We start from the raw sequence: 27,092 nt of genomic DNA on the forward strand, positions 1-27,092 counted from the left end.
ATGCTGGGTCCCAACCCATTGACTCAGTAAGTGACTTTGATGAGTAAATCAAAAGTTAACAGAGCCTTCCAACCAGCATCACCTTTTCAACAAAAACCATTCCCTGGCTTTCTAGTTAGAGAGTACCTCTTTGCCAACATTCCCCAATCTTGCCATGAAAACAGGGCAACCTGTGATATTTGATGAAGTAAGGACAAATCAAAGTAACCACTCGACATTCCTGGCAATCACCATAGGAAATTTCTTACTCCAAGAAGCAAGCTGGACCAAAAATAAAATGTATTTAGAGAGGCTCTGATAAATTCAGCATCTGTAATAAGTTACTATGAAAAATCAGGATGTTGAGTGCTACCCACCTCCTTTTGAACAGCAACATTAGATGTGGCAGTATTTATTGAGCTCTTTCCCTACCTGTGTCTTGGGTGTTTTTGCCCTACAGAGACGAAATTTAAGAATGAATAAGCCTGTAATCCCAGCTACTGGGGGAGCTGAGGTGGAAGGATCTAGCCCAGAGTTTGAGACTAGCCTGGGAAACATAGCGAGAACTTGTCTCAAAAATTAAAAAATAAAAAAGAATGAGCCACATGAATCAGGCACCGACTCCCATGGTTGTGCCAGTGCTGACCCTGAGGTTCTTCCATTAGGTTTCCCATTGCAAACACAATCCTATCACTTATTACACTCTGGAAGTGATAAGAGGAACACAGCAACAAGTCCATCACGTTGAAAACAACAATCTGAAATGGCAGAAGGAGTAAGGAAAAAAAAGACTCCACACCAACCATAAGACTGTGGGTCAAAATCTAGAAAAGAAAGAAAATTTCAGAAAAAAGTGTCTATCATGTTCACTGAGCATAAGAATAAGACAAGTGTTAAAGCTAACATTAGTAAACATCTATATTATACCACCTGCTCTACATGCATTAGGTTATTTAATCTTCAAAACAACTCCTTGAGACAGAGATTATCTTGACTACTGTTTAAGAGATAAGAAAAATGAAACTTAGAGACCTTTATAAATAGTATGCTGCAACATTGGCCTAACATATTATCCTAAGTCTATTTTTCTTAACAGTCTCACATATACTGATGTCATTTTCAAGAAAAAGAGAAAGCAATTAAAAAATCAAGATACAGTAGCCTTTCCCAAGTTAGTAAGAAACCACTTCAAATATAACCCTTTGTGCACCAGTACACAGACTCAGAAAGAAACTTCCTTATCTCACCTATCTACATAGACTAATCATAATTGTGAGAGACCCAGAAAGCATGGATTAGTCATCCTGTTAGTAGGATGAAGACACGGATGCCAAATGCAGCTTGAGCAAGAGACAGGGAGAGGACAATAGCCCGAACCCTTTGAGGCCTGTCCAGTCGTGCTCCTCCCACTGGACAAGCCTGACCAACTTTAGCAAACCCAGCGCCTGACCTCCACATCCCGGTGAAACTGAACATGGTGCTCACGCAGCGAGGGAGGGCGGGCGGAGTGAGTCCATCCAGGCGCATGAGCAGAGCCGGCACACCAAAGAGCACCAAGTACTTCACGTAGAAAAAGAGCACCTGGGCTAACGCCAGTCCTCCTGAAAGGCAAACAGGCCGGTCAGACACACGGATGAGAGTCACAGCAGCTTCCTGGAGGAGAACAACACCCCAGGAGCTATGCCAACTGCCTCACTTCTCCACCCACCCCTTCCTCCCTTCCACTCGCACATTTTACAAAAGTATCCTACATTGGTTTTCTTCAATGAAAACCATTTTTGATTAACAAAAAATGAAATTTCATTATTGTGACAGGCAAGAGGACCTCTTAGCAGTCATGCTTTTACAGATACTAGGAAAGAGAATGCCCAAAATGTGTACAGTGCATTAAAAAACTATTACAAAGGGGAAAATCGTTCCAAAATCTTTCAAAACCTACGTGATAATGGGTACAAAAAAAAAGAATAAGATCTAGTATTTGACCGAATAACAGGGTAACTTTGGTCGATAATTAATTACACATTTTAAAATAACTAGAAAAATATAATTGGGTTATTTGTAACACAAAGGATAAATGCTTGAGGTAACGGATACCCTATTTACCCTGATGTGATTATTATACACTGAATGCCTGTATCGATTATTATGCATCATATGCCTGTTTGCTGTATCTCCCATACCTTATACATATATACATCTACAATGCACACCTAAAATTTAAAAGTTAAAAAAGAAAACCGACATGAGTCTATACCCATTAGGATAACTAGAATCGAAAGGTCAGATCAGCAAGTGTTGATGGAGATCTGGAGAAAGTGGAACCACCAGGCACAGCTGCTGGGAGTGCAGAGCGAGGCCGCTGCTTTGGAAAAAGTCTGATGGTTCCCCAAATGATTAAGCAGAGTTACATATGACCCAGCAACTCCACTCCTTGTTATATACCCAAGAGAAACGAAATGTTCACACAAAACATATGTTCACACAAAAACGTGTACCCCAATGTACAGAGCAGCATTATTCACAATAGCCAAAAGAGGAGACCACCTAAACATCCATCAGCAGATGAACGGATAAACACAGTGTGGTCTGTCTATACAACAGAATAACTTCCCACCATAAAAAGGAATGAAGTACTGATAAATGCCACAATGTGCATGAACCCTGAAAACATGAAGCTGAGTGAAATAAGACAGTCACAAAAGACCACATATTGTATTATTCCATTCATATGAAGGCCCAGAATAGGGAAATCTATAGAGACAAAGTAGATTAGTGGTTTCTTGGGGAGAAGTGGCAGCAATTAATAAAAGGTGGGGTTTCTTTTCAAGGCGATGAAAATATTCTAAAACTGGTGGTGGTGATAGGTGAATCATATCTGTGAATATACTAAAAGTCACTGAACTGTACCCTTTAAAGGGGTGGATTTTATGGTATGTGAGCTATCTTCCAATAAAGCTCTTTGGAAAAAAAAAAAAAGGAAAACTCACATGAAGGCCTGAGGTCTAGCGGAGTAAGGAGGCAGTGGGTCCGCCAGAGCAGTGCCCACAAGGAGAAGGCCACAGGCCAAGCCCAGAAGGAACCCCCAGGGAAGATGATAAATGGTCACACGCTCTCTCACCTCAAGATTGCCCTCCCCACTGTGCAGAAAATTACTGCAGGACATGTCGGTGTGGCAGACCAGGTTATCTTCTGGGATATTCTGAAGGAAATAACCAAGCTTCAGAGAGGTACTAGCAGAAAATACCACTGTCTGTCCTCTTTGATGCCACACTATGATCTTTGAAAGAATGTCACTATTATCGAGTGTGTGGCTATAAATGGTAACCCTGGTGTCAGAAGAAAAACATAAGCCACTTTCTGAATATACAGTTTGGGTGATGGCAGGTGGTAGTTCAAATGTGAAAGTCATACATCCTACAAGGAGAAACCCCTGGGAACCGCTGTGTCTCGTTCCCATTCAGAAGTGATCAAACAGGTTCTTCAGACTTTTGAAAATCAGACTACAGTCATACCTGCTGAAGGGCTAGGGATAAACCTTCAGCATTCTTGGATGTGCCTGATAAGAGTCAGGAAAAAATCTGATATATGTGTGTGAATATATATGTATACATACACGTGAATATAGGTATATACCACACGTTCAGCAAGAAGTGAGACATATGTCCTAGCAATACTATCATAAAATACTTGAAGGGCATGTGATCACTCTGGGTGACAAATCAGTCTCACTGGCTGAGATGGCAATGAGGGAGGCTCACAACTCATGCAAAATGAATCACTAGGCTCTAGCCAGAAAAATTCCATAACTAGAGATGGCAGGACACATACGTAAGAATGACTGATTAAAGGGTGCAATGCTTCCAGAGCTGAAAATAATCTACCTGAAGAACTGAAGGCATCAATGGACCTATGGAAGACTATGCATGGTTAAGGCCATGCCAAGCTCTTACGTATATGAAGCATCACAGACTTCTCCTCCCTGCTAACAGGATGCCAGATCAGGAAAAATGGGTTGCTTCATGTCTCAAGTATTGCTTTATTTTTTACACTATTTTTGTACATTTGTCAGATCCAAGGCATATAAATTAAAATCTATGGCTGAGTCTACATTTTTATGAGTCACTGTTTGTACAAAATATTCACTATTTGTTAGTACTTTCACACAGAACTGGGCTAAGGAAAAGATTGATTTTGCATAGATGTTTAATAAACTCTACTGCTAAATATAATTAAAGATAAGGTAATTGGGCTTGATTTGGGTTTTCTTAAAGCGCTATGTGAATAGAAAGCATGTATACATATGTAACAAATCTGCACGTTGTGCACATGTACCCTAGAACTTAAAAAAAAGATATAAAGTTAACCAGATAACAAACAAAATGATTAATTAAATACATTTTTATAATATTTTTTTAAAAAAGAAGTCATACAAGTGTTCTATTTTCCTGTCACTGAATATTTCTTATGACTTAAGATATGAAAGGCTTAAATAGATTTTTTCCTTGAAATTTTAATATCTGGTTTACAAGCTTATATAATAAAAGACACATAATGATTTTTAAAACAATATTAAATTTAAAGATTAAATTACAAATAACAATTTGTGTGTTAATTTTCTTTAAAAATTGGGTTTGCACCGTGGATTTCACTACTCTGCTGTCTTGCTGTTGATTTTCATTATCCCTTTGAAAAATGCATGGCTTGGCTAGGCACGGTGGCTCATGCCTGTAGTCCCAGCACTTTGGGAGGCTGAGGCAGGTGGATCACGAGGTCAGGAGATCCAGACCATCCTGGCCAACATGGTGAAGCCACGTCTCTACTAAGTAAACACAAAAAATTTGTTAGGCGTGGTGGTGCATGCTTGTACTCCCAGCTACTCAGTTCAAGCAATTCCAGGTTGAGGCAGTGGAATCGCTTGAACCTGGGAGGCGAAGACTGCAGTGAGCCAAGATTGTGCCACTGCACTCCAGCCCGGTGACAGGGTGAGACTCTGTCCCAAAAAAGAAAAAGAAAAAAGAAAAATGCATGGCTCATTCTTCTTTCCCCTTGACCTAAAAATTAGTCTCTTTCCCTTGTAAGATTTGGTCTACGTTTCAGGGTTGACCCTAAATATTTTGTTGCATTCCCTTGGGCATACAATAGGCAGGAAGGCAACATAAGACTATAAATGACTCTACTCTGATTGCAAGTTATTTGACATAAATTGAACTAGCTTTCGTTATGCTCAAAAAAATTACATTTTACTATTTTTCAATACTTTAACAAATATTTCTGGGTTTGTATATGTAAGATTTTCTCAATTAGCAAGAGTTACGACTTTATCTAACCCAACTTCTTCCCCCACAAAAAAAAAGCCATATATGAGTTCATGTATTACACACTCCTTTGACATTCATTCAACAAGCATGTGCAGAGGGTATGACTAATGGAATCACCAGTTATACCCTATGAGAAATAGACTAGAGGTCAAATTGGTGGGACCTAGCCTCAGGGGATTCACAGTTTCACTGCAGTCTCATTTATCCTTCTCTTTTGCCACACAGTATTTTCTTCTGCCTCTGTGCCCTACCCCTCCTTCTTTTCTTGGCAAAATACTATGTACCCTTCAGATCCCAGCTCAAATATGGTCTCATCTCATTCATTTAACATACAGTTATTGAACATCAGCTCCTTGCCAGGCACTGAGCAATATGGTGGTGAATAAAAAGCCATGATAACAGCCCTTATGGAGTGTTACAGTCTGTTAAAAGAGAAAAGAATGTAAATTAGGAGTGAGATTAATACTCACACCCCAAGGACAGGCAACAACCTAAACACAGAGGATCAGACACCATTCATTGCACATTTAACAAACATTCATTGTGTACATATGTGCCAAGCATGGTTCTAGGTGCTTGGAATGCATCAGTGGATACTCCTGCTTTCATGGGGCTTATACCCTAGCAAGAGTCAACAAAAAAATAGACATAAAAATAAACTTTATAAACTTTTTAGGAAGTATGACAGAATGACTTCCTGACGATGGCTGCAACTGTATCTTTCATCCCATATGGTCTTCTGCAATGTGACCTTGCCACTCCCCCATCAAGAGTAAATCTGGGCAGGTCCTAGGACCAACAGATACATAAGAAGTGATGTTGTTCTAATTCCAAGCATGGTCTGCCACTGGCCGGACACCTTCCACTTCCTGCCCCTTGGAATGCTCAATCTTTGAATAGTACCTCTTAGAACCCAGTTGTCATATAAAGAAGGCCAAGCCACACAGAGCGGCCACATGAAGATATTCTGGGGAACAGCATCAGCTGAGCTCCCAGCTGACAGCAGCCTGAATGGCCAGCCATGTGAGAAAACCTCTTGGACATCCTGCCCAGTTACACCTTTGAAAGATGGCAACCCTGGCTGATGTCTGACTGCAACTATAGGAGAGACCCCAAGCAAGAACTACCCAGCCAAGTACAGTCAACCAACAGAACAGGGAGACAGAGGCAATCATTGTTTTAAGCTGGTAAGTTTGGAGATGGTTTGTTATTCAGCAACAGCCAACTGAGACAGAGGACAATAAATGTAATGGAAAAAGCAAAACCGTAGAATAGGGTGAGGGAGCTCTGAAGTGCTCAGGTGGCAGATGCTGCCCTTTTTAAAAGGAGAGTGGTGTGGTCTTCATCAAAATGAGGACATTTGAGCAAAAACTCGAAGGGGGTGAGGAGGTCAGCTATGCAGCCACTCTGCTTCCTCTTGGGCTCTCATCATACTCCCTTCTTATGATCTGTCTGTCCTTATCCTATCAGACCACAGTTGTACACATGTGCGTATAGCTTAAGACCGTAGGTTCGTTAAGATCAAGAATGGTGTCTTATACCTCTTGCATTCCCAGCACCTAATATTTGCCATATGGTTGGTGTTTGATAAGCACTTCCTTAAGAAGTAACTGAATGAAAAATTCCCCTTATACTACAGTAGGAAGACAAACTGTATCACAGTACTTCTGGGAAGTGTATACGGTCAGCTCTGAGGATTTTTAAATCTCTACTGAAGTTCAGACCTGCCACCAAATCAACGAGTCTTCTGTAGGTTTGGGACCTTGGATACTGTATTCCCAGTATCAAGAACATTGGTGAAAAGGAGAAAAAGAAGTCCCAGCACTATGTTAGCTACTGCCTTGAAGTTACTAAATGTGTAGTTAATTCTGCCTAACAGCAGGCCACCTCTAATTGGCCATCTTGAAACTCAACTTGTCTGAAACAGAATTTAGCTTTCTCCCCTTGAAAACTGTAAATGGCACAGATTTTCAAGACAAAAGGAGACGAATGTCAAATTCTATAAGAGTTCTAGGAGGGCTGAGAAAGGATCCCAACTAGCTCCCCTGGAATTTAGTTCTTCCCAGATTGACATACATACCTACCCAGCCCTTCTTTGTGTTTAATCTTGACTTGTCATAATTTTAACTAAAAATGAAGAAGCTAGTGACTTGATCCCATCTGGCTGATCACCCTCCTCTCGGCTCTAGTCCACAAATGAGTGGCTAAAAATCTCACGCTGAAAGGTGGAGGGAATGGGAAGGAGAAGCCAAGGCCAGGCCCAACCTATTTTTCCTGCCCTGACATTCCTGTCCTCATTGAACCACTCATTTTATCCAATTCTCTCCTTCACTTTCTCTTTGCTCACACTCTTTTCTCTGCCTAGAGGTTCGCTTCCTCCATTTTGTCTGTCAAAATTCTACATAAGTTTAAGGATAGAGTTACCCTTAAACTGCCATTACACATCTAAGTGCGATTATTTCTTAAAGTTTTTCTAACTGCCCCAGCTAAAATAGTCACACAGTATTTTCCCAGTACATAATGTGGTTCAGCTTTCTGTAAAGTCTGGTTATCGATAAGATCTGAAGGGCAAAGATCACAACTAACTTCTTTAATTCCATCTCCTTAGCAACAACCAGTGCTTGGCACATAACACAAAATGAGCAATTAGTATTTGCTGAATGAATGAATGGGATGAAAGAATGAATGCACTTTCATGTCCATTATCCCACTGTTAATTTTTACCACCCTATCCCACAAGTATTGCCCCCATATATCATATTAGAATGCAAAGATTGATAAGGATTAAGTGACCTTAGCAAGCCTCAGAGTCAATCCACAGTTGGGACTTTAACCCAGGTCTCTTGACTCCAAAATCAATGGCATCTTCTCCAAATTCCAAGTTTCCAAAAGTACCTTCTCTACATATAAATTTTTAGATTTTTAAAAAATATTTTACTCATATGATTTCAATTCTAGTATTCTATTATCTGTACCACATATGAGGAAGTGCAACTAACATTTCTACTACTCATTATCTTACAGGTCTTTTTGTACTTGCTGATATTGTCTACCAGATTACAGGATATCCAAAGGCCATCCCCACATGGCTGAACATGAGGACCTCCAAGCAGCAGGCACACAATACGGAGTAGCGCGTCCAACGAACCTTGTTAATGATCAGAAGATCTTCCCGGGGGTAAACACAAGGGTCTGAGTTGTATGAGATCACCTTGTGAACTGTTAATTCCCCCACAGACCTGGAGAACAACTCAGCAATTGTCTCATGAAAATTCATGAGCAACAGAAAGAGTCCAGTTGCATCTTGTGCCAGCGTTTGCCAGGATTGGAGAGAGGTGCCCCTCGGCTCTGTGGGCTGGCTACAGAGCTGCCATCTTTGCATGTTTGATCCCCGCCTTCCGAGTCTCATCGTGTGTGTCAGGTACTGGCTCCCACTTTCCTCAGCTTCAGGAAGCTGCCTTTACTAGCTTGTGCCCCCCGACTCCACGCTCTCATCTCCAGCCTGTCCTGGGCTCCTGCATCAGTCCATGGCCCGACCTCTCATCTGGACATTTTCTGCTCCAAGTCCCTCTAATAACTTTTACTTTGTACACATCAAACCTACTCTAGATTTTGCTTAACTTTGTGATTAAAGCTTTGTAGCTTCACCCCATCTCTACTAAAAAATACAAAAAAACTAGCCGGGTGAGGTGGCGGGCGCCTGTAGTCCCAGCTACTCAGGAGGCTGAGGCAGGAGAATGGCTTAAACCCGGGAGGCAGAGCTTGCAGTGAGCTGAGATCCAGCCACTACACTCTAGCCTGGGCGACAGAGTGAGACTCCATCTCAAGAAAATAAATAAATTAATAATAATAATAATAATAATAATAATAATAAAAGCTTTGTAGCTTCAAGAACCTTACATTTTTTTAAATAAGTTTTTTCTCATATGAGGTTATTTATAAGAACCCCTCATATATAAGATCTGCGGTAAGTATTGGAAATATAAAGATGAATCGAGAAGAGTACAGACCAGGAACCTCAACATAAGGTAGAAGTGCCACAACAGACACTTGGAGATTTTCTCTCCCAGCCAGGGGTGAAGGAAGAAGAGAAGCTAATGTCCTGAGGTGGTCAACACCAGTGCTGAGAGTCATCATGATGGCTCTGTAGACACACTGAACAAAAGGTAGCTATTGCCCCACAGGAGTTCTGTAATGTGCTTGGTCAGGAAGAGATGGATCAGCACCCAGAAAACCAAAGTCAGTAAATGTGACTGGTGGGGGAAGGGAGTGAGGTCATGGGCAGAACTGAGGAACGGCTGCCACATATTCCAGGGCAGCAGGTGCTAGAGCCCAGAAGGAAGAGCAGCGTGCAGGGGAGAGGCACCAGGGACACCTCGTGTGAAGCTTGGCCAGCCAGAGGGGCCAAAGAAGCAAAAGGAATTCAGTCATCTCTAGCATTGATTTCTGGAAATCAATGACTAGAGCAACTGGTGTCATTTCAATTCAACCTAAACCTCTAGAGCTAGAAGCAGCCCCCCCAGGGAGAAGCTAGTGTCCCCACTTCTGAACTCAACAGTGTCACTGGCCTGCTGAAGGAGAAACAGTCAGAAACCAGTAGCTCAGACCAGACTCATCCACTAAGAGATCCTGAGCTGAATCTCTAAGGGGGACACCTGTAATCTAGCTGACTGTGCAAGGTCTATATCACAAAATCCCCTACTCATAGTACAGCAATAATATGCTGTAAACAATTGGTTGTGCATGTTGATAGCAAGGTCATGCACACCCGGTAGTGGACCCTCTGGTGCTCAAAAAGGGAGTGGTCCCAGGACCCCGGCTGCATCCGGCTGGTGAGTAGTTCACAGAAGACGCTTCAGGGCTGCTTCTAGGAAATGCCAAGACTGAGTGTTCAGAGTAAGTAAGACCAAACCAGGGAGGGAGGGGAGACAGAAAGGGGAAAAAAGGCAACAAGTCAGAGGCTGGAGGAACATTAATCACATCCGTAAAACTAGAAACAAACAAAGCAGACGTTGGTAAAATGAAGCAAGAACAGACTAGAGTGGGTTGGAGAGTGGTTTGGGGCTATAAACTTCTGGCTGCATAATTCCTTTCTGCGTGAAGGCATAAAACACTACAAAGAGGCCAGGCTATGCCCCTTGTGTGCATCAACAGACCTGGAGGGACAGCAGCCAAACAGAAGGGGACAACGCCAAAACCTGGTGCTCTCCTGATGAGAGCCATGGCAGAGCTTTGCACTCTCCTCTCCCCACAAATTGCTAGAGTGGGATCTACACACCCTTCACACGTGGCTTCTCAGACAGTTCCATCTCGTCTCTCATGGGTCTTATTATTTACCAATATCCATGTAAAACAATAGTCACACAAACAGTAAAAGCATAAACAGATGCAGAAGAATAAAAATACCAAATTCAGGATAGTGGCTGCCATTTAGGGGCAGGGTGGGAAACACCATCAGGAGGGAACCCAATCAGGCTTCAACTATGTTGTAATATTTTATTTCTTAAACTAAGGGTGGAGAAACAAGTGTTTGCTCCATTCTCTCTGTGGTAAGAACTACTATTACTCCCCATTTTACAGATGGGAACCTGGACACAGAAAGGTTACAACATTTGCCTAAGATCACACACTAACAAGTGGCAGGGTCATAACTTGAATCGGGTCAGCTGTCTCCAAGTCACCACGTTTACTAGATTCACACACAACTCTAAGGCCAGACGTGGAACAGTGCCTGTGTGAAGCTGACCAGGGAGTTGTTAAAGGGAGCCGACAGAGGTTATTTCAAGCAGGAAAAAAAAAAAAACAAACAAACCAAAAAAACACAGGGAACGAGCTCTAAAGGTCCTCAGAAAATCCAGCCTCAAGCAGCACAATGTATGCAAAGGTATTTGAGATCAAATGAGGGGGTGGTGCATCGTGGTGAGCAACTCCAGGTGAACAGATTTGCTCTTTGAGTTGTTTCAAGCTAATACCAGGTCAAAGAAGCACAGGCACAATAAGAGATACCTTTTTCTGCTATAAAGGGCAGGTGATGTGAAAGACAGGGACAAGAAGACAGGCACTTAGTGTGCCAAGGACCATCAAGCTCAGGAAGCCTTTCAGCCGCTCCCAGAGGTGATCTCTGTCAAGGTCAAGAGTCAGCCCCAAAAAGGGCTTCCACAGCTGCATCCAAATTGTCTCCTGGCCTCCCATCATTCTCCCTTGCTTTGTCCTTAAATGACAGGGGCCAGTGATCTGTAGAAAGGGCTCTATATTGGTCAACCATGAACTAACACTCTCCCAGGTAACTGTTTCTTCTTTTTCTTTAACACCAAACTGATCCTCTCAAGGTCACAATGAGTGGTTACAAACTTGGAAACCCAAGAGAGAGTTTACTTCCCAGAGTGACTATTCTTTGAACATGTTAGACATGGAAAATCCTAGTTTTGGAAAATTTCTTCTTAACGGGTTCAAATCACCAAAATGCCCCTCTTTAAAGAAAAGATGTGTTGCTGGAGGAGACAATTTACTAGGTAGAATATTAAATCCTATTTGCCCATCTTGTTCCTCAGGATACCACCTATGACATCATCTTGTACTTGATTCAAGAAATGCAGGGAAGATTCCACACAGCAGAAGCAAAGTAATACTCCACACACACAGCCAGGCAAGACTTAATGAAATAATGTGGGACAAGAAGGGAGCTTTATACAGGGCAAAATGTCCTGACAGCTCTAAAAAGCACATTTTCAGGCAGAGTCCATGATATGGTTTGGCTGTGTCCCCACCCAAATCTCCACTTGAATTGTATCTCCCAGAATTCTCATGCGTAGTGGGAGGTACCCAGGAGCAGGGAGGTAATTGAATCATGGAGGCTGGTCTTTCCTGTGCTATTCTCGTGATAGTGAGTCAGTCTCATGAGATCTGATGGGTCTATCAGGGGTTTCCGCTTTTGCTACTTCCTCATTTCTCTCTTGTCACTACCATGTAAGAAGTACCTTTTGCCTCCCGTAGTGATTCTGAGGCCTCCCCAGCCATGTGAAACTGTAAGTCTAATTAAACCTCTTTTTGTTCCCAGTTTCGGGTATGTCTTTATCAGCTGCATGAAAACAAACTAATACAGTCAATCACTCACTTTGCCTAAAAGAAGTGCTCTGTAAAATCTATGTGCAGAATGAATTGAAAATTAACCACTAATTAAAGGATTCTATTGCAAATCCTTCAAAAAAGTAAAGAATATCTTCAGAAAGCAAATAATTGCCCCCCCCCACCAAAGTATCCAACAAATTCAGATTTCCAAACGTCAACTTGGCTTAAAAGTTGATGTATGGAAATCTGAATTTGTTGGATACTTTGATGCAGCTATTTTCTTAGATGCAGCTATTTTCTGCATCTAAGAAGTTATCTGTACACCAAGTTACCTGAGCACAACAATGAGTTAGGTAAGAATGAACAAAGAGCATGGTATTCTGAGGGGACTATGGGGGAAGGAGATAAAGGGGGAAAGGGAAGGCAGACAATAGTTGGTATTTTAAATAACTGTGCTGCAACTTGCTACATTTCAGTATATATTTATAACAGTACATCAAGCAGGCATCTCTTCCATTCTGCAAGCATGCACCATGAAATTATCTTCACACTACATAGAATACCTGTAATTGAACAGTCAAGTTCCAGAGTAGTAAATCCCAGAGTAGCTTTAGGTTCACACTGCATTAATTTAAAATAACCTCAGGATTCTAATCCAAGGAGAAAATGTATAAAAATTTTTTCTACTGTATCTTAACAAACCTTAGAATGTTTAATTCCTCAAAAGAGTGGAAAAAGAAAGGAATCTTATGCTAACTGATATGTTTGTCTCCCCAGATTTCAAAACAAATATCAGATGTCAAATGTCTTATCTCTTTCCTCTCACTGTTATGTTGTAGAATGAGAAAAAGCAAATGGATAACTTTGCTGACATTTCATCACCATTTAGATAGGTGCACAGGCGTTATATCAACAACAGTTAGTACTTAAACACTGAGCTAAAAAACTGATTACTTACACTTAGACAGGTTTTTAATCTCCAATCAGTGAACAGTTAAGTGTTTAAAAAGGACTCTAATGTACATTTCACAAAGCTTTATTATAAACTTTGCCATGTAAGAACAACTAACTTTCAATTATTTTCACTTTTCTACCTCCTCGCTCACTCTCAAATCCCTTGCTAAAGCTCTTTTCTCCCATAAACTCATATACCTGGATTTACCATGGATTTACCATAGAGAAGCACCATTCAATAATGAATTGAAGAAATGTTACCTTTTTGAGCTCTTTTAAAGAAAAACCTCAAGTCACTGTCTTTGTTCCTGTTAATCCTAGGCTCTGCCTAGTTAGGGTAAAGCTCCACTCTGCCATATTCTGTTTTCTTAGAAGATTCTGAAGTTCAAAAGAATATAAGAGTTCTTATCTTTTAGAGATACTACTGAAATATTTACAGGTAATAAGATGTCTAGGATTTGCTTTAAAACAATATGGGAGAGAGTACAGATGAAAGAAAATTGGCCAGGAGTTGATAATTGTTGAACCTGGGTGATGATAACATTAGGGTTAATTCTACATTTACGCTTTTAATTTTCCAGAATACAATATTCTAAAAGGGGAGGCATTGAGAGCCCCCACCTCAACCCTGAATATTCAACTTCCTCCTCACCACCCACTGAATGCATGTGCAGGGGGCAATGAGCAAAATGGGCTTATCTCAGCACAATCCCACCTCCTTGCTTGGCCTTTGTACATAGAAAGCATGAAAAATAGAAAAATGGAGAGGCCAATGATGGGAGGGAGAAGGGGGAGAATGTCAAGGATCAGAATAATGAATTAGCTTATCAGTCCTTAGATCGCTGGGAACTGGCAGCCTATGAAGAAGAATGTCTTTCTACAACAAGATGCCCCATGATCTTTAGCAATTACAACAGCGCTTCTGAAATGTATCTGGTCCTAAACGCCTTCCGGGATAATAATCACAGAGAATCCTAGCCGCTCCTTGAAAGATTCTGTTTAGTATCTGAGCCAGAGACCTGAAATCTATATATAAAACAAGTACTAGAAAATTATGCCCAGTCAAGCTTTAGAGACCTAAGTTAGAAGATCCACACTCTACTTTGTTTTCCCATTTTTTTTTAAAATTTATTTATTATTATTAAACTTCAAGTTGTAGGGTACATGTGCACAACGTACAGGTTTGCTACATATGTATACTTGTGCCATGTTGGTGTGCTGCACCCATCAACTCGTCATTTACATCAGGTATAACTCCCAATGCAATCCCTCCCCCCTCCCCCCTCCCCATGATAGGCCCCGGTGTGTGATGTTCCCCTTCCCGAGTCCAAGTGATCTCATTGTTCAGTTCCCACCTACGAGTGAGAACATGCGGTGTTTGGTTTTCTGTTCTTGTGATAGTTTGCTAAGAATGATGGTTTCCAGCTGCATCCATGTCCCTACAAAGGACACAAACTCATCCTTTTTTATGGCTGCATAGTATTCCATGGTGTATATGTGCCACATTTTCTTAATCCAATCTGTCACTGATGGACATTTGGGTTGATTCCAAGTCTTTGCTATTGTGAATAGTGCTGCAATAAACATACGTGTGCATGTGTCCTTATAGCAGCATAATTTATAATCCTTTGGGTATATACCCAGTAATGGGATGGCTGGGTCATATGGTACATCTAGTTCTAGATCCTTGAGGAATCGCCATACTGTTTTCCATAATGGTTGAACTAGTTTACAATCCCACCAACAGTGTAAAAGTGTTCCTATTTCTCCACATCCTCTCCAGCACCTGTTGTTTCCTGACTTTTTAATGATCGCCATTCTAACTGGTGTGAGATGGTATCTCATTGTGGTTTTGATTTGCATTTCTCTGATGGCCAGTGATGATGAGCATTTTTTCATGTGTCTGTTGGCTGTATGAATGTCTTCTTTTGAGAAATGTCTGTTCATATCCTTTGCCCACTTTTGGATGGGGTTGTTTGTTTTTTTCTTGTAAATTTGTTTGAGTTCTTTGTAGGTTCTGGATATTAGCCCTTTGTCAGATGAGTAGATTGCAAAAATTTTCTCCCATTCTGTAGGTTGCCTGCTCACTCTGATGGTAGTTTCTTTTGCTGTGCAGAAGCTCTTTAGTTTGATGAGATCCCATTTGTCAATTTTGGCTTTTGCTGCTGTTGCTTTTGGTGTTTTAGACATGAAGTCTTTGCCCATGCCTATGTCCTGAATGGTACTACCTAGGTTTTCCTCTAGGATTTTTATGGTATTAGGTCTAACATTTAAGTCTCTAATCCATCTTGAATTAATTTTCGTATAAGGAGTAAGGAAAGGATCCAGTTTCAGCTTTCTACTTATGGCTAGCCAGTTTTCCCAGCACCATTTATTAAATAGGGAATCCTTTCCCCATTTCTTGTTTCTCTCAGGTTTGTCAAAGATCAGATGGCTGTATATGTGTGGTATTATTTCTGAGGACTCTGTTCTGTTCCATTGGTCTATATCTCTGTTTTGGTACCAGTACCATGCTGTTTTGGTTACTGTAGCCTTGTAGTATAGTTTGAAGTCAGGTAGCGTGATGCCTCCAGCTTTGTTCTTTTGACTTAGGATTGTCTTGGAGATGCGGGCTCTTTTTTGGTTCCATATGAACTTTAAAGCAGTTTTTTCCAATTCTGTGAAGAAGCTCATTGGTAGCTTGATGGGGATGGCATTGAATCTATAAATTACCTTGGGCAGTATGGCCATTTTCACGATATTGATTCTTCCTATCCATGAGCATGGTATGTTCTTCCATTTGTTTGTGTCCTCTTTGATTTCACTGAGCAGTGGTTTGTAGTTCTCCTTGAAGAGGTCCTTTACATCCCTTGTAAGTTGGATTCCTAGGTATTTTATTCTCTTTGAAGCAATTGTGAATGGAAGTTCATTCCTGATTTGGCTCTCTGTTTGACTGTCACTGGTGTATAAGAATGCTTGTGATTTTTGCACATTAATTTTGTATCCTGAGACTTTGCTGAAGTTGCTGATCAGCTTAAGGAGATTTTGGGCTGAGACAATGGGGTTTTCTAAATATACAATCATGTCGTCTGCAAACAGGGACAATTTGACTTCTTCTTTTCCTAACTGAATCCCCTTGATTTCTTTCTCTTGCCTGATTGCCCTAGCCAGAACTTCCAACACTATGTTGAATAGGAGTGGTGAGAGAGGGCATCCCTGTCTTGTGCCAGTTTTCAAAGGGAATTTTTCCAGTTTTTGCCCATTCAGTATGATATTGGCTGTGGGTTTGTCATAAATAGCTCTTATGATTTTGAGGTACGTTCCATCAATACCGAATTTATTGAGCGTTTTTAGCATGAAGGGCTGTTGAATTTTGTCAAAAGCCTTTTCTGCATCTATTGAGATAATGATGTGGTTCTTGTCTTTGGTTCTGTTTATATGCTGGATTATGTTTATTGATTTGCGAATGTTGAACCAGCCTTGCATCCCAGGGATGAAGCCAACTTGATCATGGTGGATAAGCTTTCTGATGTGCTGCTGAATCCGGTTTGCCAGTATTTTATTGAGGATTTTTGCATCGATGTTCATCAGGGATATTGGTCTAAAATTCTCTTTTTTTGTTGTGTCTCTGCCAGGCTTTGGTATCAGGATGATGTTGGCCTCATAAAATGAGTTAGGGAGGATTCCCTCTTTTTCTATTGATTGGAATAGTTTCAGAAGGAATGGTACCAGCTCCTCCTTGTACCTCTGGTAGAATTCAGCTGTGAATCCATCTGGTCCTGGACTTTTTTTGGTTGGTAGGCTATTAATTATTGCCTCAATTTCAGAGCCTACTATTGGTCTATTCAGGGATTCAACTTCTTCCTGGTTTAGTCTTGGAAGAGTGTAAGTGTCCAGGAAATTATCCATTTCTTCTAGATTTTCCAGTTTATTTGCGTAGAGGTGTTTATAGTATTCTCTGATGGTAGTTTGTATTTCTGTGGGGTCGGTGGTGATATCCCCTTTATCATTTTTAATTGCGTCGATTTGATTCTTCTCTCTTTTCTTCTTTATTAGTCTTGCTAGTGGTCTGTCAATTTTGTTGATCTTTTCAAAAAACCAACTCCTGGATTCATTGATTTTTTGGAGGGTTTTTTGTGTCTCTATCTCCTTCAGTTCTGCTCTGATCTTAGTTATTTCTTGCCTTCTGCTAGCTTTCGAATGTGTTTGCTCTTGCTTCTCTAGTTCTTTTAATTGCGATGTTAGAGTGTCAATTTTAGATCTTTCCTGCTTTCTCTTGTGGGCATTTAGTGCTATAAATTTCCCTCTACACACTGCTTTAAATGTGTCCCAGAGATTCTGGTATGTTGTATCTTTGTTCTCATTGGTTTCAAAGAACATCTTTATTTCTGCCTTCATTTCGTTATGTACCCAGTAGTCATTCAGGAGCAGGTTGTTCAGTTTCCATGTAGTTGAGCGGTTTTGAGTTTCTTAGTCCTGAGTTCTAATTTGATTGCACTGTGGTCTGAGAGACCGTTTGTTATAATTTCTGTTCTTGTCCATTTGCTGAGGAGTGCTTTACTTCCAATTACGTGGTCAATTTTGGAGTAAGTACGATGTGGTGCTGAGAAGAATGTATATTCTGTTGATTTGGGGTGGAGAGTTCTATAGATGTCTATTAGGTCTGCTTGCTGCAGAAATGAGTTCAATTCCTGGATATCCTTGTTAACTTTCTGTCTCGTTGATCTGTCTAATGTTGACAGTGGAGTGTTGAAGTCTCCCATTATTATTGTATGGGAGTCTAAGTCTCTTTGTAAGTCTCTAAGGACTTGCTTTATGAATCTGGGTGCTCCTGTATTGGGTGCATATATATTTAGGATAGTTAGCTCTTCCTGTTGAATTGATCCCTTTACCATTATGTAATGGCCTTCTTTGTCTCTTTTGATCTTTGATGGTTTAAAGTCTGTTTTATCAGAGACTAGTATTGCAACCCCCGCTTTTTTGTGTTCTCCATTTGCTTGGTAAATCTTCCTCCATCCCTTTATTTTGAGCCTATGTATGTCTCTGCGTGTGAGATGGGTCTCCTGAATACAGCAGACTGATGGGTCTTGACTCTTTATCCAGTTTGCCAGTCTGTGTCTTTTAATTGGAGCATTTAGTCCATTTACATTTAAGGTTAAGATTGTTATGTGTGAACTTGATCCTGCCATTATGATATTAACTGGTTATTTTGCTCGTTAGTTGATGCAGTTTCTTCCTAGCCTTGATGGTCTTTACATTTTGGCATGTTTTTGCAATGGCTGGTACTGGTTGTTCCTTTCCATGTTTAGTGCTTCCTTCAGGGTCTCTTGTAAGGCAGGCCTAGTGGTGACAAAATCTCTAAGCATTTGCTTATCTGTAAAGGATTTTATTTCTCCTTCACTTATGAAACTTAGTTTGGCTGGATATGAAATTCTGGGTTTAAAATTCTTTTCTTTAAGAATGTTGAATATTGGCCCCCACTCTCTTCTGGCTTGAAGAGTTTCTGCCGAGAGATCTGCTGTTAGCCTGATGGGCTTCCCTTTGTGGGTAACCCGACCTTTCTCTCTGGCTGCCCTTAAGATTTTTTCCTTCATTTCAACTTTGGTGAATCTGGCAATTATGTGTCTTGGAGTTGCTCTTCTCGAGGAGTATCTTTGTGGCGTTCTCTGTATTTCCTGGATTTGAATATTGGCCTGCCCTACTAGGTTGGGGAAGTTCTCCTGGATGATATCCTGAAGAGTGTTTTCCAACTTGGTTCCGTTTTCCCCCTCACTTTCAGGCACCCCAATCAGACGTAGATTTGGTCTTTTTACATAATCCCATACTTCTTGCAGGCTTTGTTCATTTCTTTTTCTTCTTTTTTCTTTTGGTTTCTCTTCTCGCTTCATTTCATTCATTTGATCCTCCATCGCTGACATTCTTTCTTCCAGTTGATCGAGACGGTTACTGAAGCTTGTGCATTTGTCACGTATTTCTCGTGCCATGGTTTTCGTCTCTTTCATTTCGTTTGTGAGCTTCTCTGCATTAATTACTCTAGCCATCAATTCTTCCACTTTTTTTTCAAGATTTTTAGTTTCTGTGCGCTGGGTACGTAATTCCTCCTTTAGCTCTGAGAAATTTGATGGACTGAAGCCTTCTTCTCTCATCTCGTCGAAGTCATTCTCCGTCCAGCTTTGATCCGTTGCTGGCGATGAGCTGCGCTCCTTTGCCGGGGGAGATGCGCTCTTATTTTTTGAATTTCCAGCTTTTCTGCCCTGCTTTTTCCCCATCTTTGTGGTTTTATCTGCCTCTGGTCTTTGATGATGGTGATGTACTGATGGGGTTTTGGTGTAGGTGTCCTTCCTGTTTGATAGCTTTCCTTCTAACAGTCAGGATCCTCAGCTGTAGGTTGTAGCTGTAGGAGATTGCTTGAGGTCCACTCCAGACCCTGTTTGCCTGGGTATCAGCAGCAGAGGCTGCAGAAGATAGAGTATTTCTGAACAGCGAGTGTACCTGTCTGATTCTTGCTTTGGAATCTTCCTCTCAGGGGTGTACTCCACCCTGTGAGGTGTGGGGTGTCAGACTGCCCCTAGTGGGGGATGTCTCCCAGTTAGGCTACTCAGGGGTCAGGGACCCACTTGAGCAGGGAGTCTGTCCCTTCTCAGATCTCAACCTCCGTGTTGGGAGATCCACTGCTCTCTTCAAAGCTGTCAGACAGAGTCGTTTGCGTCTGCAGAGCTGCTGCGTTTGTTATTATTTACTGTGCCCTGTCCCCAGAGGTGGAGTCTACAGAGACAGGCAGGTTTCCTTGAGCTGCTGTGAGCTCCACCCAGTTGGAGCTTCCCAGCAGCTTTGTTTACCTACTTAAGCCTCAGCAATGGCGGGCGCCCCTCCCCCAGCCTCGCTGCTGCCTTGCCGGTAGATCACAGACTGCTGTGCTAGCAATGAGGGAGGCTCCGTGGGTGTGGGACACTCCCGGCCAGGTGTGGGATATGATCTCCTGGTGTGCCTGTCTGCTTAAAGCGCAGTATTGGGGTGGGAGTTACCCGATTTTCCAGGTGTTGTGTGTCTCAGTTCCCCTGGCTAGGAAAAGGGATTCCCTTCCCCCTTGCGCTTTCCAGGTGAGGCAATGCCTCGCCCTGCTTCAGCTCTCGCTGGTCGGGCTGCAGCAGCTGACCAGCACCGATCGTCTGGCACTCCCCAGTGAGATGAACCCAGTACCTCAGTTGAAAATGCAGAAATCACCGGTCTTCTGTGTCGCTCGCGCTGGGAGTTGGAGACTGGAGCTGTTCCTATTCGGCCATCTTGCTCCGCCCCTGTTTTCCCATTTTTTAAAAGATGTATCATGTTTTGGGAGGCTGAGCTGGGAGGATCACTGGAGACCAAGTGTTGGAGACCAGCCTGGGCAGCATAGCAAAACCGTGTCTCAGTAAAAAATTTAAAAATTAGCCAGGCATGGTAATGCATGCCCATAGTCATAGCTACCTGGGAGGCTGAGGTGGGAGGATCACCAGAGCCCAAGATTTCAAGGCTATGTTGAGCTATGGTCGTACCACTGCACCCCAGCCTAGGTAACAGGGTGAGACCCTGTCTCTAAATAAATAGATATAAATATAAAAAGATATTTCAAAGTGTAAATAGCAGCTTTCTTGGAAAAATAGAGATTACCTTTCTGTTGTTTTAAATTTCCAAATACTAATTTCGTTAATATTTTCTCATTTTCAGGTATAGAAAAGAAAAAAAGTCACCTTTCTCGCTCAGTTTGTTCTCTGGCAGAATTTCAAAGGTAATGTTCCAAATTCATTGTGACATTCATCACTGAGTTATCCGAAAAGAGAACATGCAGGGAATTTCAAAGGGAAATCTTGTGCCACAGAAGTGACCTTTCATTTTATTAGCTAAAGACTGCTATCATTTTGAGAAGCACAATTTAACTGTAAAGAAACAATGCTCTGCTAGCCTGAGAGTGAAGATCAGCGATCACCCAGACCCAATCTAGTACTCCCTACTTGAGTAACCAAGCTCCAAGCTTCTCTGCAGAGTTCTGCTAAAATACTTCCACAAATAGCGCTACTTTTTATTTTTTTCAGCTGGAGTCTGGCTCTGTCACCCAGGCTGGAGTGCAGTGACGCGATCTCGGCTCACTGCAAGCTCCACCTCCTGGGTTCCCGCCATTCTCCTGCCTCAGCCTCCCGAGTAGCTGGGACTACAGGCGCCCACCACCACGCCCGGATAATATTTTGTATTCGTAGTAGAGACGCGGTTTCACTGTGTTAGCCAGGATGGTCTCGATCCCCTGACCTCGTGATCCGCCCACACTTAACAAAACCCTATTTTAACAAAACACTTTTAACAACACCCTATTCCATCGCGTAAGGACTAGTAGAAGAGAAAAAAAAGTTACTGCCAGTTATCAAAGCTCCCTCAAAAGATAAATCCTCAGCTAATTTTCAAATTTGCTAGCATTCCAGGGGAAAGCTGTTTGTACATTTTATCTATATATTTATTTAATATGTAGATTCATCATAAAATGTGCCCTCTGCTATTGTCACAGTCCTTGGAGTTTGTAAAAAAACAGATTTACAGTGTACCAATTATAAAAGCTATGGCCAGGTACGGCAGCTCACACCACTGCACTACAGCCTGGGCAACAGAGCCAGACTCCATCTCAAAAAAAAATTTTTTTTTAAACATACAAAATAATTTTTTAATTCTTCGGAATAGGCAAGTTACACTCAGAACATCTTCCCTTTCACATAAGAAATGTTTGAAAAGCAGGATGTATCCACGGCTCCAGTGATCTATACAGATCTTCCATATATTTTCCCTAGTCGGCACCCTTCCCAATAGCTTTAATGGCCATATTCCGTTTCCTGTCCCCCACCCGAGACGCAGTCTTGCTCTGTTGCCCAGGCTGAGTGCAGCGGCGCAATCTTGGCTCACTGCAACCTCTGCCTCCCGGGTTGAAGCAATTCTCCTCCCTCAGCCTCCCAAGAAGCTGGGATTGCAGGTGCCTGCCATCAAGCCCTGCTAGTTTTTGTATTTTTAGTAGAGATGGGATTTCACCATGTTGGCCAGGCTGGCTTTGAACTCCTGACCTTGTGATCCACCCACCTTAGCCTCCCGAAGTGCAGGGATAACAGGACCACCACGCCCAGCCTATATTCTCACTATTGAATCCCAAATACGTATCGCTAACATTGATATTTCCTCTGAATCCCAGAACTATGGATGCATACTCCCGCTGGAAATCTCTGCTTCCTTTCTGTACCTGTGGCCCCACACAGTACCTGGCACCCAACATTTAGAGAGCGAATTCATGAGTAGAAATTTCTTTATGAAGACTTAATGAAACTTTGATGAACTGATGTGAATTAAATGACCATCACTTTTTCAGTGATCACAATTACATTTGAGGAAGGTTAGCACTTAAATAACTCCTCATAATCATTTAGCCTCCCTTAATATGCCCTGTGTCACAAAATTGGTGACAGTTTAAGACTGGAACTCTCAGCTTCTCTCTCCCAATGAAAAGTAATTCATTACAGTCATGAAGGAACAGAGGGAGGCTCCCTCTAAACCTGGGGGCTCAGGGGAAGCAGTTCAGAAGTGAGATGTTTTAGAGGCATTAACTAGATAAAGAAAACCTGAAGCAATGGCATAGACAAAGCATGAAGAAATGAACCATCCCAGCGCAGCTGGGGCGGAGAAAGCATAGACAGGAATAGTGATGCGACTTCAGCAACGGGAAAGGCACTATCAGAAAGGGTCACACTCGTCAGCTACAAAGCACAACTTTATAGTGGGAGACCTGGGAAATCAAATAAGAAAATTATATGATTTGTTTTGTGTTTTAGAAAGATCAGTCTGTTTAGAAAAAGAAGTAGAGGATGAGCTTTGTTCCTAAGGGGAGAAAAGGCAGAAAAAGGAGCTAGACAGAGAAGACAGAACAGCATGGCCAGAGGCCAGAGTCTGAGTTTCAGATATGGCAGAGGGATCCAGGAGGTCCAACCACCAATTTTAAGCTGCTTGTGGAACTGTCTCCCAAACCTTTATTAAAGTCCTCTAACACGTGCTGCATCCAAAGAGATTTTTGTTGGTGGTTGTGTGTGTCATGCATGGTGTGTGTGTACAAATTAAGAAAAATAGCCAAATGCCACATGATAGCCAGGGTGATGTTCAGTGGGGACAGCAATATGATCTCCAAACAGAACCAATTCCATGGAAGCACGAGGTGAGGGACAGAAGCGGCATAGGACTAAATGTCTCAGAACAGCACTGGGCCGCTCCATCTAGGGAATAAAGAGTCAGGTCCACCTTATCTAGAAATTAAGGAGCTGGGAGACCCTCACTGCTGAAATTCAGTGACAGTCCAACCTACAGCCTATATATAAAAACATGTTCTACATAAAATCTGAAAACTAGAGTAAGTTGAGAATTTTTTTTTAATTTCACAGAATTTAATGAAAAACAGTTTAAAGTAAAAAGATTCAGGGAAATCATGAAAGCTGGGATGAGAACGGCTACTTCGGTAGACTCTCTCTCTCTCTGGTCTAGAAGCAATACCCATCCTGCTCCAACCTCAGTACTTTGCAAATTACCCTAGAGAGGCTGAATATTAGGCTAATTTGGTCTAATTTGAATTGCTTAAATGACTAGCTATCTTTTACTGCCACCTCCTGGCCCCTTCTGGTATGTCTACCCTAAACTATTACACTAAGACTGATAAACCCTCCTATGCATACACAAAATATCAATTACATTCAAGAATCTCTTAATTGCTGCATACAGTGGCTCATGCCTGTAATCCCAACACTTTGGGAGACTGAGGTGGGTGGATCACCTGAGGTCAGGAGTTCAAGACCAGCCTGGCCAACATGGTGAAACCCTGTCTCTACTAAAAATACAAAAATTAGCCGGGCACGGTGGCAGGCGCCTGTAGTCCCAGCTACTTGGGCAGCTGAGCCAGGAGAATCACCTGAACCAGGAAGGCAGAGGCTGCAGTGAGCACTGAGATCGAGCCACTGCATTATAGGCTGGGCGACAGAGCAAGACTCCATCTCAAAAACAAAAAAAGAACCTCTAACCAAATAAACTGTCAAATTAAACTATGACCACATTGCAGATGGAAAGTTATGCTACCGAGTGGGAGTCCCTGATCGAGGCAGCCGGTCACCCAGCCACATCCCCTTCAAGGTGGCTGTACACTGACAGTCACCTCAGCCAGGGTCTGGGTCCTCTGCTTTGTGGGTCAGGAGCCTGATTTGTCAGCACCCTGAGACAGATCTGTGGGTAGGGGTAGACACACATTAACCCAGCTCATGGAGACAGATCTATATTACCAGAATGTGGGGCCTCATATCTTCTTTAGGTCAGTCACATACGAAGTCAAATTATGCATTCAGAGAGTGCTTGGTGAGAAAGAAATCAGGGCCGGGGCACTGGCCCTGGTTCAAGAACCTGAACCTTCAGTGACTTCAAGCTGTGAAAGATGGAGGCACCTGTCTCCTCCACAGGGATATTCTGCCACCTGACATGACGAAGCAAGTTGCTGAACCAGGGCATCTTTCCCCAGCCAATGCTTGACTGGGAATTGTCAGGATTTGCCTTCTGGAGGTTTCCTTGTCTAGTTCTGACTAAACCAGCTCCCTTTCTGATCGGCAAAATCTTTCCAATGGTATGATTAAAGCCTCCAATTAAATGATCCTCAATCAAGTGCCCACCAAAATACATGTTTCTAACCCGTCGTGCACTGATATAAAAGTCTTCTCTCTGTAGTGGGCTGCATTTTCTCTTTTTCCAAGCTTTGGAAGCACCCTATGGTAACCTCCTGTAATTACTTCTAATAAACAGGTAGAGACAATGTCCATTTGTTGAAAAGCTTACAGACAGCTTGCGCATCTACTGTCACAGCTATTCCTCTCAACCACCATAGGGGGTTCTCTGCGTAAGTACTATGATTCTTATTTTACAGATAAGGACACTGAGATTCAGAGATGACAAGTGGTTTTTCCAATGTCACAGAATTAGTGGATATGGGGTTAAGACTAAAGCTCAGATCTTCAGACCCCAGATGAGTCTACTGAGGATACTTGCTTTTAACAAACTACAAAGGCATTTACCTGACCAACTGCACTATTCATATACTCAATAAATATTTATGGAGTGTCAAGTATTAGCTATCTACTGTTTTAGGCAGTGGGGACACCATGATGAACAAGTTCACTAAGGTTCCTATGTCCATGGAACATAGACTCAGGGATGGAAGGCAGACAAACAAGGAAAATTTCAGATGGCAATGAGTCCTACGCAGAGAAAAAAAATCCAGTGATGTAGAACGCTGGTTGTCTATTTCTGTTTGGGTCACCAAGGACAGCTTCTTTGGGGCAATGACATTTAAGCAGAGATGGGAATGACAAGAAGTCATATGATGACGAAAGGCAAAAGCATTCTAACATGAAGGAACGGCTCATAAAAGCACCCTGCGGTGGCACCATGCTTGCTCTGTCTGAAGATGAGCAGGAAGCCCAGAGTGCTAGAGCACAGAGGCCGGGGCAAGGGTGGGAGGAGATGAGTCACGGAGGCAAGTGCCAGACCACATGATGTTTTGTTAAGGAGGATCAGACTGGCTTTATTCTAAGCTCAATGACAAGCCAGCACACAACTGCAGAAATATCCTGTTTTTTAACAAGGTCACACCACTGTAGAACAAGTTTTACACCCCATAATCCCAAAGTCCCGATCGTCCCATTATTCCTAGCATCCACTGACTGGTGTCTTGATTAATATGGTACTTTTTCCATAAACGGGAAGGACACATTTGAAAGACTTCAAACACTATAATCTTGCAAGAAGAAAAGTTTGTCCTATCTAAAAACTCGTGTATATATATATATGCAGTAGGTTCATAGCCTCAATATTCAGGCAATCTGACCTCCAAGAAGCCCTGTAAGGTTCCCGTGCGGCCCCAATTGTCTTTTGGGAAAAGGCTGGGGGAGAGGGCCAGAGTTCCATGCCTTGCCCACCTGACAAGAGAATCTCCCGCAGGTTCCGCCCTTTGTGCTTTTCCCATAGTTGGCTGCTTAGATGGCACCTGACTGCAGCTTGCTCCATACTCAAAGATAGAGCCTGTAACTGTCCAAGAGCAAAGGAATGTTAATGAGCACCCTAAGAGGATAGCAGGGTAGGAGAATCCAGAAAATAGAGAAAGGTAAGGCAGGTGGCAAGAGATGTCTAGCCTTCTAAATAGAAATCAATTGCATTAACAAAAAATCAGTCCACCACCAACTACCTCTCTCAAACACTGCTGATGTCAAGAAAGAAAAATGGCACTACCCTTCTAAAGTCTGGTTTGGCAATGAGTTGCAAAAGCCTTTGACCTAGGAAATTACCCTGAGGAAATCATCCCAGGTGAATTTAAAAAGGTTAATGTAAATATGTTCACTAAAACATTATTTATAATGAGGCAAAATTTTAAGCAATAATCAACAACAGAGAATTGGTTAACTAAATTACAGTAAAGCCATAGAAAGGAATACTTGAAAACTAGTAAAAAATATATATACTCTAAAAGAATGAAATCTAAAAGATTATTTCACCACATAGAGGAAAAGTTCATAATATAGTAAGCCTTCAAAGTAGGTTGTAAGCTCTGAAGCCAAGGCGACCTTTTAAAAGGAAAAAAAAAAAAAAAGTAGCCTGTAAAGAACACAGGGTTTGCAAATCCTTGTAGATTATCTGGACAAAATGCAGAAGGCAAATAGTAAAGGCAGAGAGGGCTAGCGAGAGATACTAGCACAATTCTATTTTATATTC

The 27,092-nt window shown here is 42.0% G+C and overlaps 1 protein-coding gene across 10 annotated transcripts in view; it reads right to left on the reverse strand.

Moving 5' to 3' along the window:
* Window positions 1-27,092, reverse strand: part of HHAT (hedgehog acyltransferase) — a 360,770-nt gene that overhangs the window by 216,616 nt on the left and 117,062 nt on the right. For all 10 annotated transcript variants that reach the window (XM_007988546.3, XM_037985593.2, XM_007988547.3 and 7 more), the window contains one exon: window positions 1,430-1,580. In XM_007988546.3, the coding sequence (XP_007986737.1) occupies window positions 1,430-1,580 (151 nt within the window). The remainder of the gene's footprint in view (window positions 1-1,429; window positions 1,581-27,092) is intronic.

Source organism: Chlorocebus sabaeus, chromosome 25 (assembly GCF_047675955.1).
Source record: "Chlorocebus sabaeus isolate Y175 chromosome 25, mChlSab1.0.hap1, whole genome shotgun sequence".
Taxonomy (NCBI): domain Eukaryota; kingdom Metazoa; phylum Chordata; class Mammalia; order Primates; family Cercopithecidae; genus Chlorocebus; species Chlorocebus sabaeus.